At 40.7% G+C, this 16,972-nt stretch overlaps 1 protein-coding gene across 1 annotated transcript; it reads right to left on the minus strand.

Moving 5' to 3' along the window:
* Positions 1–13,008: 13,008 nt before the first annotated feature.
* LOC148554396 (uncharacterized) lies at positions 13,009–14,333 on the minus strand. The gene is made up of 3 exons (XM_088489755.1): positions 14,167–14,333; positions 13,501–13,785; positions 13,009–13,456 (listed from the first exon to the last, which is right to left on the minus strand). The coding sequence occupies exons 1-3, from the start codon at positions 14,331–14,333 to the stop codon at positions 13,009–13,011; spliced, it is 900 nt and encodes a 299-aa protein (XP_088345881.1).
* Positions 14,334–16,972: the final 2,639 nt, after the last annotated feature.

Here is a 16,972-nt window from a genome sequence, read left to right on the forward strand (position 1 = left end):
GGAATATCAACAGGCTGAACGCGACATGGCACTACGCCGAGACAGCCGACTTTGCGGTTAGTTTTGTTATCTTGAGTTTTATGTAATCCCATATATGTATAGCCATGGTTAGGGTACTTGCCAATAATTATAATACAATTTATATTATTAGGAACAAGTCACTAACAGTAATTAATAATTCTAGGAATGTGGTTATTATTTTTTGGTAATTAAGTTGTTAACTACATAATTATTAATTTAGAATTTAAATGCTGGGGTAAATATTTTACAACTGCTGACGTTAGTTTATTTATCACACGTTTCTTAATTTCTTAATTTAGTTATTAACTATCCAAGTTTGATAATTAGATTATTAAGTTAAGTCAAAGTTTGATAGTTAGATTATTAATTAATTTATTGAATGTTTTAATTTCACGTAACGTATTGAAAAAAATGTGTATTAGTTAAGTCTACTGCCAATTTACCTGCGGACGTCCTCGATGATCCGAGGCTAGCCGATTTACTTGTGGACGTCCAGCCTACTGCTAGCCAGCTGAGGGACGTTCTCTACCTTCCTCGGGACATCCCTGATCGGCGTAGGCGTGCAAGGGAGGCCAAGGAGGACACCTGACGGCCTGTTAGGAGGGAAAGGGATGCCAAAGAGCACGGACCAAGAGCAGGGGTTAGGAGATACAAGGTCAGGCCTCGCTGGGAGCGATTGGATATGGAGTTGGACGAGGAGGCGGAGTTTGATAGACATGAGGATCATGGAGACATCCCAGCAGGTGGCGATGATTCACCCCACAGCCACCGCCTCCACCTCCCGCACCGCGTGATCTATATGGTTCAGAAGGTCAGCAGCATCGGGCCGTCTGGGACACCTCACCACCTAGATGGCATGATGTCAGTCCATCTAACAGCTACCAAGAGGAGTAGATGGTTGAGAAGATATTCTTCGAGGATGCATTCCAGTTTTATACTGCTGACCAGGCACTGATGCAACGCCTCGCCGATCAATTCCAGACTGGCAGGGAGTAGAGTATTGGACAGTTTCATCATCCATCTACTCCCGCGCATACTTCAGCTTGGATGCCACATATATCTCTGGGTTCAGGCTCGTTATACGGGGCAAGGGTGAGATGGGTTCCCAGTATGTGACACCTCTGTTAGTGGACTATGGTCTGTTGCTGACCTTATCCCGTCCTCAGCTGACACCTCCTTCAGCTCCACTGTCTCATCCTCACCCTCAGTTGCACTAGTATGCCCCCGTTCCTTACTCCGGGGGCTACTATATCCCACATCTCCCACCGCCTCCGCAGTAGCCACAAGACCATTATGCGCAGCCCCGACCTAATGTAGACCCTCGACCTAGCTGACCTCAGTGCCAGACACAGCCTCCACCATGTAAGATTGGGCATCGGCTCCACTACCAAGATCCCCACCATCGATGATGTCTTATAGTTTATTATGTAGAGTATCTTATTATTAACTTTATATACTAGACTATGAATGATGTATTGTATAAGTGAAGCTTGTATGACTTGTTGATGTATAGTCCTTTTATGTGATTCTTTTTTTGGTGTTTGGTATTATGAAAAAATCTGTTAGAACTTTTAACGATAGGATGCAAAAGATATATAATTTATTGATTTACAGACATGATCAGGATTTCCAAATCCATTGATGATTACGTATATATTACATAAACCACTATCACACTGATAAGCATTTAATACAACTAGAATAACATGAAACAACTAGGTAACATTGAGCCCAGTAAACAAATATCACCCCTAAGCTTCGTCCGTGGATTGGTTAGGACAACCCCTCCTAATATGACCGATTTACCTGCATAGACCACACCACTTCTCCTGTCGCTTGACCTCATCCATGTCATTCCAGAACCTAGTAGAGACAGGTCTTCTAGTAGCCTTCCTGCCATGAGTAGGTTAGGACGAAGCAAAGTCTCATACCACTCCGGCCATAGGGACTCATCGGGTATCGGTGGAAACTCCATCTTGTATACCTTGAACACAATCTCCTGCTTGTAAACTGAATGAACATACAGAGCCCATTCGATGCTTGTGGCGGCACACCTGGCAAGTGCATGTCGGCATGGGTAGTGGAGAGACTAAAAGTGGCCACAGTCACACGTACTCACCGCTAGCTAAACTCGGAAAGAACCTTGCGACCAACCCCTCGAATGGCTCTAACTCCTCCACAACAAACACAGAAGCTCGTTGATCACAATGAGTAACACGCATCTTCGGGATGCCTTCTCTGTTCTTCTCAATGGCTGCCATCAGCCTCTGGGAGAAGCGATTTTCAGTAGCCAGTTGTGATGTGCCTCCCTGCTCTTTGTAACGAACAACTTTTGCAACCTCTCATATGTAATGCGCACGATGGCAGAAATCAACAAGTACTGTGTACCCTTGAGAACTGCATTGATGCATGATGAGCGGATATTTTATACGCTTTTTGGGGATAATTTCATATAGTTTTGAGTATGTTTTAGTTAGTTTTTAGTTTATTTCCAGTAGTTTTTAGGAAAAATTCATGTTTCTGGACTTTACTATGAGTTGTGTGTTTTTCTGTAATTTCAGGTATTTTTCTGGCTGAAATTGAAGGAGCTGAGCAAAAATCTGATTCAGGCTGAAAAAGGACTGCTGATGCTATTGGATTCTGACCTCCCTGCACTCAAAGTGGATTTTCTGGAGCTACAGAACTCGAAATGGCGTGCTTCCAATTGCGTTGGAAAGTAGACATCCAGGACTTTCCAGCAATATATAATAGTCCATACTTTGCACAAGAATTGACGACGTAAACTGGCGTTCAACGCCAGCCTTCTGCCCAAATCTGGCGTCCAGCGCCAGAAAAGGATAAAAAACTGGAGTTGAACGCCCAAACTGGCACAAAAACTGGCGTTCAACTCCACAAATGGCCTCTGCACGTGAATTGCTTAAAGTCTCAGCCCCAGCACACACCAAGTGGGCCCCAGCACATCAAGTGGGCCCCAGAAGTGGATCTCTGCATCATCCATCATAGTCCACTCATATTTTGTAACCCTAGGCTACTGGTTTAGTATTTAAACAACTTTTAGAGACTTATTTTGTATCTCATGACATTTCAGATCTAAACTTTGTATTCTCTGACGGCATGAGTCTCTAAACCCCATTGTTGGGGGTGAGGAGCTCTGCTGTGTCTCGATGAATTAATGCAAGTATTTCTGTTTTCCATTCAATTACGCTTGTTCCTATCTAAGATGTTCATTCGCGCTTAACTGTGATGAAGGTGATGATCTGTGACATTCATCACCTTCCTCAACCCATGAACGTGTGCCTGACAACCACCTCTGTTCTATATCCGATTGAATGAGTGTCTCTTAGATTCCTTAATCAGAATCTCCGTGGTATAAGCTAGAACTGATGGCGGCATTCATGAGAATCCGGAAAGTCTAAACCTTGTCTGTGGTATTCCGAGTAGGATTCAAGGATTGAATGACTGTGACGAGCTTCAAACTCCTGAAGGCTGGGCGTTAGTGACAGACGCAAAAGGATAGTAAATCCTATTCCAACCAGATCGAGAACCAACCGGTGATTAGCCGTGCTGTGACAGAGCGCGTGAGCGTAGTTTTCACTGGAAGGATGGAAGGTAGCCATTGACAACGGTGATCCACCAACACACAGCTTGCCATAGGAGGACGTGCGTGCGTGAATCAGAAGACAGAGGAAAGCAGAGATTCAGAGGACAAAGCATCTCCAAAACTCCAACATATTCTCCATTACTGCAAAACAAGTAACTTTTAATTTATGCTCTACTGGTTATTCACAATTCAACTGATAAACATAATTGACTTCCTGACTAAGATTTACAAAATAACCATAGATTGCTTCAAACCAACAATCTCCGTGGGATTCGACCCTTACTCACGTAAGGTATTACTTGGACGACCCAGTGCACTTGCTGGTTAGTGGTACGCGTTGTGAAAAGTGTGATTCACGTAAGGTCCCATAACTCATTTGGCTAGAGCATTAATTTGATTGGGTTAGACTCTTTTATACTCTTTTCAAAACCTTCTTTTTCAAAAATATTTTTTTCTCTTAAATCTTGTGCCAAACGTTAAGTTTGGTGTTTTCTTGTTGATTCCCCTTTGATTTTCGAAAATTTTGGTTTGGTTTTCTAAAAATTTTAAGTTTGGTGTTCTTCCTTCATGTTCTTGTGTTCTTGTGAGTCTTCAAAGTGTTCTTGAGTTTTCCTTGTGTCTTGATCTTAAAATTTTTAAGTTTGGTGTTCCTTGGTGTTCTCCCTCCAAAATTTTCAAAAACAAGGAGCATTAGATCTAAAAATTTTAAATCTTGTACTATCTTATTATTTTTCTCTCTCCTCACTAAATTCAAAAATATCTTTTTAAAATATCTTTTCTAACTTCCTATCTTTTCAAAATTTGTTTCAACTAACTAACCAACTTTTTGTTTGTTTCTTAACTTTTTCAAAACTACCTAACTAACTCTCTCTCTCTCAAAATTTTCGAAAATATCTCCCCTCTTTTTCAAAAATTTCTTTTTTTTTTAACTAATTATTTTTAATTTTTTTTACGAAAAAAAAATTTATTTCAAAATTCAAATTCTTTTTAGTTATTTTATTTTATTTAAGTATTTACTTCTTATAAAATAAAATAAATAAAAAGATAAATCAGTCCAAGTTATACCCATATATCCATCATGGACATAAGAGGAGATGGACAGTCCAGGAGGACTTTGGGGTCATATTCTAACCCCTCTACTGCTTCATATGGGAGTAGCATATGCATACCCTCCATTGGAGTTAGTAGCTTTGAGTTGAATCCTCAGCTCATTATCATGGTGCAGCAAAGTTGCCAGTATTCCGGTCTTCCACAGGAAGAACCTACAGAGTTTCTGGCACAATTTTTACAAATTGCTGACACAGTACATGATAAGGAAATAGATCAGGATGTCTACAGACTATTACTGTTTCCATTTGCTGTAAAAGATCAAGCCAAGAGGTGGTTAAATAACCAACCAAAGGCCAGCATAAGAACATGGAAACAGCTGACAGAAAAATTCCTGAATCAATATTTCCCTCCAAAAAGGATGACACAGCTAAGGCTGGACATCCAAGGCTTTAAACAAGGAGATAATGAATCTCTTTATGATGCCTGGGAGAGATACAGAGAGATGCTACGAAAATGCCCCTCTGAAATGATTTCAGAGTGGGTTCAGTTAGACATCTTCTACTATGGGCTTGCAGAAGGAGCTCAGATGTCTTTAGATTACTCAGCTGGTGGATCTATCCATATGAGAAAGACAATCGAAGAGGCTCAAGAGCTCATTGATACAGTTGCCAGGAATCAGCATCTGTATCTAAGCAGCAACCCTTCCATGAATGAAGAGGTTAAAACAGTAACTGCTGAAGAATGCCAAGCAGTTCAATTAAGAAGTGGGAAAACATTAAATACCCCACCTCAAGGCATCAAAAATTCAAGAAATAAGCAACCCACCAAAGATTCCCCTGAGGACAGTAAGAGCCCAGGAAAAAATAATTCTGGCACTAAAACGCCAGAAAATGGGTGGAAGGCTGGCGCTGAACGCCCAAACCATGCCCAAAACTGGCGTTCAGCGCCAGAAACAAGGCAGGATTGGCGTTCAACGCCAGAAATGGGCAAGAATCTGGCGTTGAACGCCCAACAGGGGCACATTTCTGGCGTTCAGGCGCCAGGAACAGACAGTGAGTTGACGTCTAACGTCACTCCAGCTTCTGACTCTGGTACTCAATTGCCAGTGAGGGATCAGACACACACAAGTGCTGATAACAACCCCTCTAAAAAGGCTTCTTTAACCACTAAGGTTGAGGAATATAAAGCCAAGATACCTTATCCTCAAAAACTCCGGAAAGAGGAGCAGGATAAGCAATTTGCTCGCTTTGCAGATTATCTAAGGACTCTTGAAATAAAGATTCCATTTGCAGAGGCACTTGAGCAAATACCTTCTTATGCCAAGTTCATGAAAGAGATCTTGAGTCATAAGAAGGAGTGGAGAGAAACAGAAAGAGTTCTCCTCACTGAAGAATGCAGTGCAGTCATTCTGAAAAGCTTTCCTGAAAAGCTTAAAGACCCTGGGAGTTTTCTGATACCATGCATATTAGAAGGTGATTGCACCAAGACAGCTCTATGCGATCTTGGGGCGAGCATCAACCTGATACCTGCATCCACTATCAGGAAGCTTGGCTTAACTAAAGAAGTTAAACCAACCCGGATATGTCTCCAACTTGCTGATGGTTCCACTAAATACCCATCAGGCATGATTGAGGACATGATTGTCAGAGTTGGGCCATTCGCCTTTCCCACTGACTTTGTTGTGCTGGAAATGGAGGAGCACAAGAGTGCTACTCTCATTCTAGGAAGACCCTTCCTAGCAACTGGACGATCCCTCATTGACGTCCAGCAAGGGGAAATAACCCTGAGAGTCAACGATGACGAGTTCAAATTGAACGCTGTCAAAGCCATGCAGCATCCAGACACATCAACAGACTGCATGAAAGTTGACCTTATTGACTCTTTGGTAGAAGAGATCAACATGGCTGAGAGTCTCGAATCAGAGTTGGAAAACATCTTTAAAGATGTTCAGCCTGATTTGGAGGATTCAGGGGACATGAAAGAGCCTCTGAACTTTCTTCTGAAAGAGGAAAAACCTCCTAAACCAGAGCTCAAGCCACTGCCACCATCCTTGAAATATGCATTTCTAGGAGAAGGTGACACTTTTCCAGTGATCATAAGCTCTGCTTTAAATTCACAGGAAGAGGAAGCACTTATTCAAGTGCTAAGGACACACAAGACAGCTCTTGGGTGGTCCATAGGTGATCTTAAGGGCATAAGCCCAGCTAGATGCATGCACAAAATCCTATTGGAGGATAATGCCAAACCAGTGGTTCAACCACAGAGGCGGCTAAATCCAGCCATGAAGGAAGTGGTGCAGAAAGAGGTCACCAAATTACTGGAGGCTGGGATTATTTATCCTATTTCTGACAACCCCTGGGTGAGCCCTGTTCAAGTCGTCCCAAAAAAGGGAGGCATGACAGTGATTCATAATGAAAAAAATGAACTGGTTCCTACAAGAACAATTACAGGGTGGCGCATGTGTATTGACTACAGAAGGCTCAATACAGCCACCAGAAAGGATCATTTTCCTTTACCATTCATAGACCAGAAGCTAGAAAGACTAGCAGGTCATGATTATTACTGCTTTTTGGATGGCTACTCAGGCTATAACCAGATTGCAGTAGATCCCCAGGATCAAGAGAAAACAGCATTCACATGTCCATCCGGAGTGTTTGCTTATAGAAGGATGCCCTTTGGGCTATGCAATGCACCTGCAACCTTCCAGAGATGCATGATCTCTATTTTCTCTGACATGGTGGAAAAATTTCTGGAAGTCTTCATGGATGACTTCTCAGTATATGGAGACTCATTCAGCTCCTGTCTTGATCACCTGAAACTTGTTCTGAAAAGATGCCAAGAAACCAACCTAGTTTTAAACTGGGAAAAGTGTCACTTCATGGTGACTGAAGGAATTGTTCTTGGGCATAAAATCTCAAACAAGGGAATAGAGGTGGATCAAGCAAAAATAGAGGTAATTGAAAAATTACCACCACCTGCCAATGTTAAGGCAATCAGAAGCTTTCTGGGGCATGCAGGATTCTATAGGAGGTTTATAAAGGATTTTTCAAAAATTGCAAAACCTCTAAGCAATCTGCTAGCTGCTGACACACCATTTGTGTTTGACACAGCATGCCTGCAGGCGTTTGAAACGCTGAAAGCTAAGCTGGTCACAGCACCAGTCATTTCTGCACCAGACTGGACATTGCCATTTGAGTTAATGTGTGATGCCAGTGATCATGCCATTGGTGCAGTATTGGGACAGAGGCATGACAAGCTTCTGCATGTCATTTATTATGCCAGTCGCGTTTTAAATGATGCCCAGAAAAATTACACAACCACAGAAAAGGAATTACTTGCAGTGGTTTACGCCATTGACAAGTTCAGATCCTACTTAGTAGGATCAAAGGTGATTGTGTACACTGACCATGCTGCTCTTAAGTATCTACTCACAAAGCAGGATTCAAAACCCAGGCTCATCAGATGGGTATTGCTTCTGCAAGAGTTTGATATAGAAATAAGAAATAGAAAAGGGACAGAGAACCAAGTAGCTGATCACCTGTCCCGGATAGAGCCAGTGGAAGGGACGTCTCTCCCCTTCCTTGAGATCTCTGAGACATTCCCTGATGAGCATCTATTTGCCATTCAGGAAGCACCATGGTTTGCCGATATTGCAAACTATAAAGCTGCAAGGTTCATACCCAAGGAATACAATAGAATACAAAAAAAGAAACTAATTACTGATGCAAAGTACTACTTGTGGGATGAGCCCTATCTCTTTAAGAGATGTGCAGACGGAATTATCCGTAGGTGTGTCCCCAGAGAGGAAGCACAGAGAATCCTATGGCATTGCCATGGATCTCAATATGGAGGCCATTTCGGAGGTGAGCGAACAGCCACCAAGGTCCTCCAATGTGGCTTCTATTGGCCCACACTCTATAAAGATTCCCGAGAGTTTGTACGTAATTGTGACAGTTGCCAAAGAGCTGGTAATCTGCCTCATGGTTACGCCATGCCTCAACAAGGAATCTTGGAAATAGAGTTGTTTGATGTATGGGGAATTGACTTCATGGGACCTTTCCCACCATCATACTCAAACACTTATATTCTGGTGGCAGTTGACTATGTATCAAAATGGGTTGAGGCTATTGCCACACCCACAAATGATACTAAAACAGTGCTGAAGTTCCTCCAGAAACATATCTTTAGCAGGTTTGGTGTCCCTAGAGTGTTAATCAGTGATGGGGGCACTCACTTCTGCAATAAACAGCTTTACTCTGCCATGGTTCGGTATGGAATTCGCCACAAAGTGGCCACACCATATCATCCACAAACCAATGGGCAAGCTGAAGTCTCTAATAGAGAATTAAAGAGAATCCTGGAACAGACAGTAAGTACCCCTAGAAAGGATTGGGCAAGGAGCTTGGATGATGCTCTGTGGGCTTACAGAACAGCATTCAAGACCCCTATAGGGACCTCTCCATACCAACTCGTGTATGGTAAGGCATGCCACTTGCCCGTGGAACTGGAACATAAGGCCTACTGGGCAACCAGATTTCTAAACTTAGATGCCAAATTAGCAGGAGAAAAACGATTGCTCCAGCTAAATGAGCTAGAGGAATTCAGATTCACAGCTTTCGAAAATGCCAAGCTTTATAAAGAAAAATAAAAAAAGTGGCATGACAGAAAGCTGTCATCTAGAATCTTTGAACCAGGACAGAAGGTTCTGTTGTTTAACTCTAGACTCAGGCTATTCCCCGGGAAACTGAAATCCCGGTGGAGGGGACCATACGTGATTACAAGTGTATCACCATATGGTTATGTGGAGCTTCAAGATATTGATTCTGATAAGAAGTTCATTGTCAATGGACAGAGAATCAAGCATTATCTTGAGGGCAACATTGAGCAAGAATGCTCAAGGCTGAAGCTAGATTAAAAGCTCAGCAAGGTCCAGCTAAAGACAATAAAGAAGCGCTTGCTGGGAGGCAACCCAGCCATGGGGCAACAATCCTCTAAGCATTTTGCCCTATTTTTATTTTTATTTGTTTATATAAAGTTCACTAACACTAAGGTAAAGAATCATTTGCATAAGATTACAGGGTTACAGAAGGAATCTACACACAAAACAGAGATAGGGAGCTTACTGGCAAGAAAACGCCAGTGAAGGCCATTTTGGGCGTTCAGCGCCCAAAATGGGCATCCAGTGGGCGCTGAACGCCAGTAAGGATAGCTATCTGGCGTTCAACGCCAGAAAAGGGCAACAACTGGGCGTTGAACGCCCAGGATAGCAGCATTTGGGCATTGAACGCCCAAAACAGGCAGTGTTTGGGCGTTCAAACGCCAGGATGGGGGGGGAGGAGCTCTCCTTCTACCCATCTCCTTCTTTTTCTTTTGCTTGAGGACAAGCAAAGCTCTAAGTTTGGTGTGCTTATCCGTGATCACTAAGATCATGGCCCCTAAAGGAAAACAACCCACTCCAAGAGGAGCAAGGGCGTGATTTAAAGGAACTGAAGCGCCAGAAATTCTCTTTTGAAGGACCAAGCACCTCACAGACTAGAGGAACATCCACTTCCCAAACCTCAAGGTTGTTGAGTTCTAATCTTAGCCTTAACTCTGTGATAACTGTTCTTATTTTAATTTTACCTTAGGAGTCATATAGTAGTAATTAGTCTATTTTGATTTTATCTCCAATTAAGCTATAGTTTATTTTTCTCATCATCAGCAAACATGAATAAAATAGTAGATCTTTTAAATAAGAAGCAATAAAATTTCGAGTTTTAATAAGAGAAATTCTAATTAGTTAAATGTGGTGGCAATGCTTTCTGTCTTCTGAATGAATGCTTGAACAGTGCATATATCTTTTGAATTTGTTGTTTAAGACTGTTAAATATGTTGGCTCTTGAAAGAATGATGAACATGAGACATGTTATTGAGAATTTGAAAAATCATAAAAATGATTCTTGAAGCAAGAAAAAGCAGCAAAGAACAAAGCTTGCAGAAAAAAAAAAAAAAAGAGAGAAAGAAAAAAGAGAAAGCAAGCAGAAAAAGCCAAAGCCCTTAAAACCAAAAGGCAAGGGTAATAAAAAGGATCCCAAGGCTTTGAGCATCAGTGGATAGGAGGGCCAAAAAGGAATAAAATCCTGGCCTAAGCGGCTAAATCAAGCTGTCCCTAACCATGTGCTTGTGGCGTGAAGGTGTCAAGTGAAAACTTGAGACTGAGCGGTTAAAGTCAAGGTCCAAAGCAAAAAGAAGAGTGTGCTTAAGAACTCTGGACACCTCTAATTGGGGACTTTAGCAAAGCTGAGTCACAATCTGAAAAGGTTCACCCAGTTATGTGTCTGTGGCATTTATGTATCCGGTAGTAATACTGGAAAACAAAGTGCTTAGGGCCACGGCCAAGACTCATAAAGAAGCTGTGTTCAAGAATCATCACACTGAACTAAGAGAATCAATAACACTATCTGAATTCTGAGTTCCTATAGATGCCAATCACTCTGAGCTTCAATGAATAAAGTGAGATGCCAAAACTGTTCAGAAGCAAAAAGCTACTAGTCCCGCTCATCTAATTAGGATCTGAGCTTCAATCAAAAACTCTGAGATATTATTGCTTCTCAACCTATTAGTCTTCTATTTTATTTTTCTAGTTGCTTGAGGACAAGCAACAGTTTAAGTTTGGTGTTGTGATGAGCGGATATTTTATACGCTTTTTGGGGATAATTTCATATAGTTTTGAGTATGTTTTAGTTAGTTTTTAGTTTATTTCCAGTAGTTTTTAGGAAAAATTCATGTTTCTGGACTTTACTATGAGTTGTGTGTTTTTCTGTAATTTCAGGTATTTTTTTGGCTGAAATTGAAGGAGCTGAGCAAAAATCTGATTCAGGCTGAAAAAGGACTGCTGATGCTGTTGGATTCTGACCTCCCTGCACTCAAAGTGGATTTTCTGGAGCTACAGAACTCGAAATGGCGTGCTTCCAATTGCGTTGGAAAGTAGACATCCAGGACTTTCCAGCAATATATAATAGTCCATACTTTGCACAAGAATTGACGACGTAAACTGGCGTTCAACGCCAGCCTTCTGCCCAAATCTGGCGTCCAGCGCCAGAAAAGGATAAAAAACTGGAGTTGAACGCCCAAACTGGCACAAAAACTGGCGTTCAACTCCACAAATGGCCTATGCACGTGAATTGCTTAAAGTCTCAGCACCAGCACACACCAAGTGGGCCCCAGAAGTGGATCTCTGCATCATCCATCATAGTCCACTCATATTTTGTAACCCTAGGCTACTGGTTTAGTATTTAAACAACTTTTAGAGACTTATTTTGTATCTCATGACATTTCAGATCTAAACTTTGTATTCTCTGACGGCATGAGTCTCTAAACCCCATTGTTGGGGGTGAGGAGCTCTGCTGTGTCTCGATGAATTAATGCAAGTATTTCTGTTTTCCATTCAATTACGCTTGTTCCTATCTAAGATGTTCATTCGCGCTTAACTGTGATGAAGGTGATGATCTGTGACATTCATCACCTTCCTCAACCCATGAACGTGTGCCTGACAACCACCTCCGTTCTATATCCGATTGAATGAGTGTCTCTTAGATTCCTTAATCAGAATCTCCGTGGTATAAGCTAGAACTGATGGCGGCATTCATGAGAATCCGGAAAGTCTAAACCTTGTCTGTGGTATTCCGAGTAGGATTCAAGGATTGAATGACTGTGACGAGCTTCAAACTCCTGAAGGCTGGGCGTTAGTGACAGACGCAAAAGGATAGTAAATCCTATTCCAACCAGATCGAGAACCAACCGGTGATTAGCCGTGCTGTGACAGAGCGCGTGAGCGTAGTTTTCACTGGAAGGATGGAAGGTAGCCATTGACAACGGTGATCCACCAACACACAGCTTGCCATAGGAGGACGTGCGTGCGTGAATCAGAAGACAGAGGAAAGCAGAGATTCAGAGGACAAAGCATCTCCAAAACTCCAACATATTCTCCATTACTGCACAACAAGTAACTTTTAATTTATGCTCTACTGGTTATTCACAATTCAACTGATAAACATAATTGACTTCCTGACTAAGATTTACAAAATAACCATAGATTGCTTCAAACCAACAATCTCCGTGGGATTCGACCCTTACTCACGTAAGGTATTACTTGGACGACCCAGTGCACTTGCTGGTTAGTGGTACGCGTTGTGAAAAGTGTGATTCACAATTCGTGCACCAATGCACTCCGACAGATTTGTTGTCATATGACCAAACCCGCAACTGCTGTCACAGTGTTGCAGCCATATCTCTTTGTTGAAACGACCAACCCAGTCCGCCATCTCTCGCGACAAACCTCTCAAGGCATCCATGTATCACTCGTACCCAACCTTGCTTGGACTATAAGCGGCATTTATAAGGTATCGCTTGCCCTCGGCGGACCTGAAACGAGACATGAAATTTACAGCCATGTGTCTAATACAATACGCGTGGAACGCTCTAGGAGGTTGCCAACCACTATCATTGGCCCTTCGTGCAGCCTTGATCGCCTGTGATCTATCAGAAATAATCAATAGGCCTTCTTGTGGGGTGACATGTCGTCTCAGATTATTCAGGAAGAACGACCATGACTCCATACTCTCGGACTCCACAATTGCAAAAGCAATAGGAAGGATATTGTTGTTGCCGTCTTGTGCCACTGCAATCAGCAACACACCACCGTATTTGCCATACAAATACGTGCCATCGACAGAAACAAATGGCTTGCAATGCTTGAAAGCCTCAACACAGGATGGGAAAGCCCAAAACACTTTGTCGAACATGCTATAGTCGCAGACCAGAAGGTGCCCATCATAGTAAGGTACGACCTTGAGCTCACAAATAGTTTTGGGACAACAACTCTATCTGTTGTGCCTGCAGTAGCTTCGGCACCTTGTTGTATGACTCCTCCTAGTCCCCGTATATCTGCACAATTGCCTTTTGCTTCGCCATGCAGATGTTTCTTAGGAGGGTTTGAAGTGATAGCTTTGCCGGACTGCACCTTGCAGGACAAGGATGCTGTTGGATGGGTTAGGCTGCTGTCCAACTGTCGATGGTCTTGGAACATGGTGAGTGCTAAACAAGTATGCGCTCCACCAACCCTCCAGACCTCCCTAACGAAATAAAACATTCATGGTTGGAAACTACTCAATATATAGCAATCATAAATGAGTAAGTACGCCTCAACTAAACTTGAACTCACCAGTATCCGAAGTTCTGTCGGAGGACAACACGAAGACTTCATGGACATCCATTTGCGGTTTGACGGCAATGCACATGATACTTTAATCGGTCCAATTCGACCACTCGGTACTTAGCACTTCTGTGAATACTGTAGTTCTTCACACCCTTCATTACTGCATCTCGGCATTTGAATCTGTGGCCGACCCGAAACTCTCCCCACCATCTAGGTTGTAATCCTCTTCTCCGGCGTTGAAAAATAGAGATTTCTCATGCATGACGTCCAACTCCAATGTATGATAGTGACTTGGTACATCTGATAGCGCCGGAATCGGGTGGGAGGAGGCAAAACATAGCGCACCGCTGTCTTAGTTGGCGTCTCCGGTACAAACTCCTCCTCCTCCTCATCATATTCAGAGGAATCACTATCGTTGCTATCCACAACATACTCTTCGTCGGAGTCTTCCTCACCCATCTCCATGTCTTCCACTGGACTGGCAACATGAATTGGTAGTGGTGCGAGAGGTGGATCATCCTGTACAAATGTCGAGCGTATAGAACCACCACCACCAACATCACCAACCTTGGCAGAAAGCTCCATCACTTGTTCCGTCATGATTCTTCCATGGATGTCAAACATGAGTCGCACATGCTCGTCGCCCTGGAGCCGAAACAGTCGAAACCGAAAAACTCCATTACCCAACGGTGCTAACAACCTATACCCCACCCTTCCGATCTCTCTTCTCCCTGTGCCACCAAGGTTGCTCAATATCATACTCTTCAACTCAGACAACGAACTTACGCGTTGAGTGCGTAATAGTAACAGATTCTCACACTCAAAATATCACCCTATTGTCGCTGCTTCTCATATGACAATTGAGGTACACACAGACAACCACATATCGTTACTATTGGACATTTTTGCCTACTTTTTGCAAGAAAAAGGAGGAGAAGAATATATGAAATGTATGTGGAGAATGCCAAGGGTTGTACATCCTTTTATAGCAGTTGAAAATTTGTCTTACTGTATCTCATTTATACTGTAAACGCATTAAATTAACACGTATTGGTAAACGAGATAAGTTTGCACGTATCTCGTTTACAGTGTAAACGAGATATACACGTGTCACGTGCACTAATTTTATTTCGTTTACAGTGTAAACGAAATAAGATTGATGACATATTTCCGTAATAATTTTTATAATTATTTATTTCTGTAAATAAAATATTTATTTAATTTATTTAAATAAAAATAAATGATGGAGTTCATAATAATCGCTACAGAATTTATCCAGCACATGGCTATGGGACCAAAACTTGGACCCCCTGGTATTTGCTGTGCCAGCCGATTTCTTTTCTTATTATTTCTTTTTATTATTTTTTATATCAACTAAGTCAAATTCGTATCACTAAATAACATGTGAATCGATTAGGGATCAATATAATTAGTGGCTATTTTAATACGTTAAACATTTGACCTGATCTAATTCCTTTCATGGATCAGCGTCCATTTGTTACGTTTTCGGACTCAATCGTTCCTTGATGAAGTGACAAGTGTTCTAGATTTTACGAGAAAACACGCATTACACTCCCACATTCAAGAGTAAATAAACGCACGTTATTCAACAACTTTCTGTTTCTAAAGTGCGCAACTCATCATGCATTACAAACGACTATTCTTCTTCTTCCTCCATAAAAACGAGTTTCTTGTCAAATTTGAAGATAATGGAACTTCAAAAATACACTCAAACGATTACAGAAATACACCCAAACGGTTACAGAAATTCACCCAAACGATTATAGAAATACACTCAAAGGATTACAGAAATACACCCAAAGGATTACAAAAACTACACCCAAAGGATTTAAGAAATACACTCAAAATTCGTTGAAGTACACCTTATGCATAATTCATAACTCTTTCTCTTTCTCATCCTCATCTTCTGCTACTTCTTCTTCTTCAAAAACGATTTCAGAGTTTGATGTCAAAAAACAATGGAAATCGAGAATAATGAAGAAAGAAAACAGAAAAAAAAGCACGTAAATGAAGAAGGAGAAAGAGAAGACAAGAAACGAAAGAAAAGAAGAAGAAGAAGAGGAAGAAGAACGTGCAGCAAGAAGAAGAAGAAGGTGCAGTGAAAACGTGCAGTAACAGTTGAAGAAGGAGAAAGAGAAAGTAAGAAACGAAAGAAAAGAAGAAGAGGAGGAGGAAGAGGAAGAAAAACGTGTAGCAAGAAGAAGAAGAAGGTGCAGTGAAAACGTGCAGTAATGGTTGAAGGAGGAGAAAGAGAAGGCAAGAAACGAAAGAAAAGAAGAAGAAGAGGAAGAAGAAGAAGAACGTGCGCAAGAAGAATAAGAAGTGCACTTGTAAAGAGTAAAGACTTGTATAAAAAAACGCTTGTATGTGAAGAACTTCTCAGATTTTACTGCACTATAATAATAAACTATATCTATATTAAAAAAAACTATTTGGTAAAAAAATAAAAAAATAAAATCCAAGAATACTTTCTACTTGATGTACTACTAGTCTATTACTAAGTGTTTATTAATATCAGCTAATCAATAAAATTTATTATTCTTTATTAATATTTAATTAACAGAATATTTTAATTTTAAATTTTAAAAATATAAAAATAAATATTAATTTAAAATATTAATTAATATTAATAAAAAATATAAATTTTCTAACATTTTTTATTAATATATACTGTTATTCTATTTTGCAAATATTAACAATGTTTTTAATAATATTTTAAATTCAAAATTTATTAGTAAATAAACTTTATGCACAGATCATCGTCAAAAACCGAAAATAAATTCCCCAAATAGACATGAGGGAAAAAAGTAACTATCAAAATATATATGTTACAAAAAATATTAGATTACTAACAGAATTTAATCAATTTATTATAATTAATTAATAATATTTAAAAAATAAATTAAAAATATATTATTAAATTATTAAATTAAAAATTAAATTAATAATTAAAAATATTAATTAAAAATGAAAAGAAAAAAATACTAAGTATACAGGAGACAGATGAATTTTTCGCTAATAGATGAATTACATGATAAAAATATCTAATTTGAAAGCTATTATAATCTTAAATATTAAGCAAC

The sequence above is a fragment of the Arachis ipaensis genome, chromosome B6 (genome assembly GCF_059453495.1).
Source record: "Arachis ipaensis isolate K30076 ecotype BB chromosome B6, ASM5945349v1, whole genome shotgun sequence".
Taxonomy (NCBI): Eukaryota; Viridiplantae; Streptophyta; class Magnoliopsida; order Fabales; family Fabaceae; genus Arachis; species Arachis ipaensis.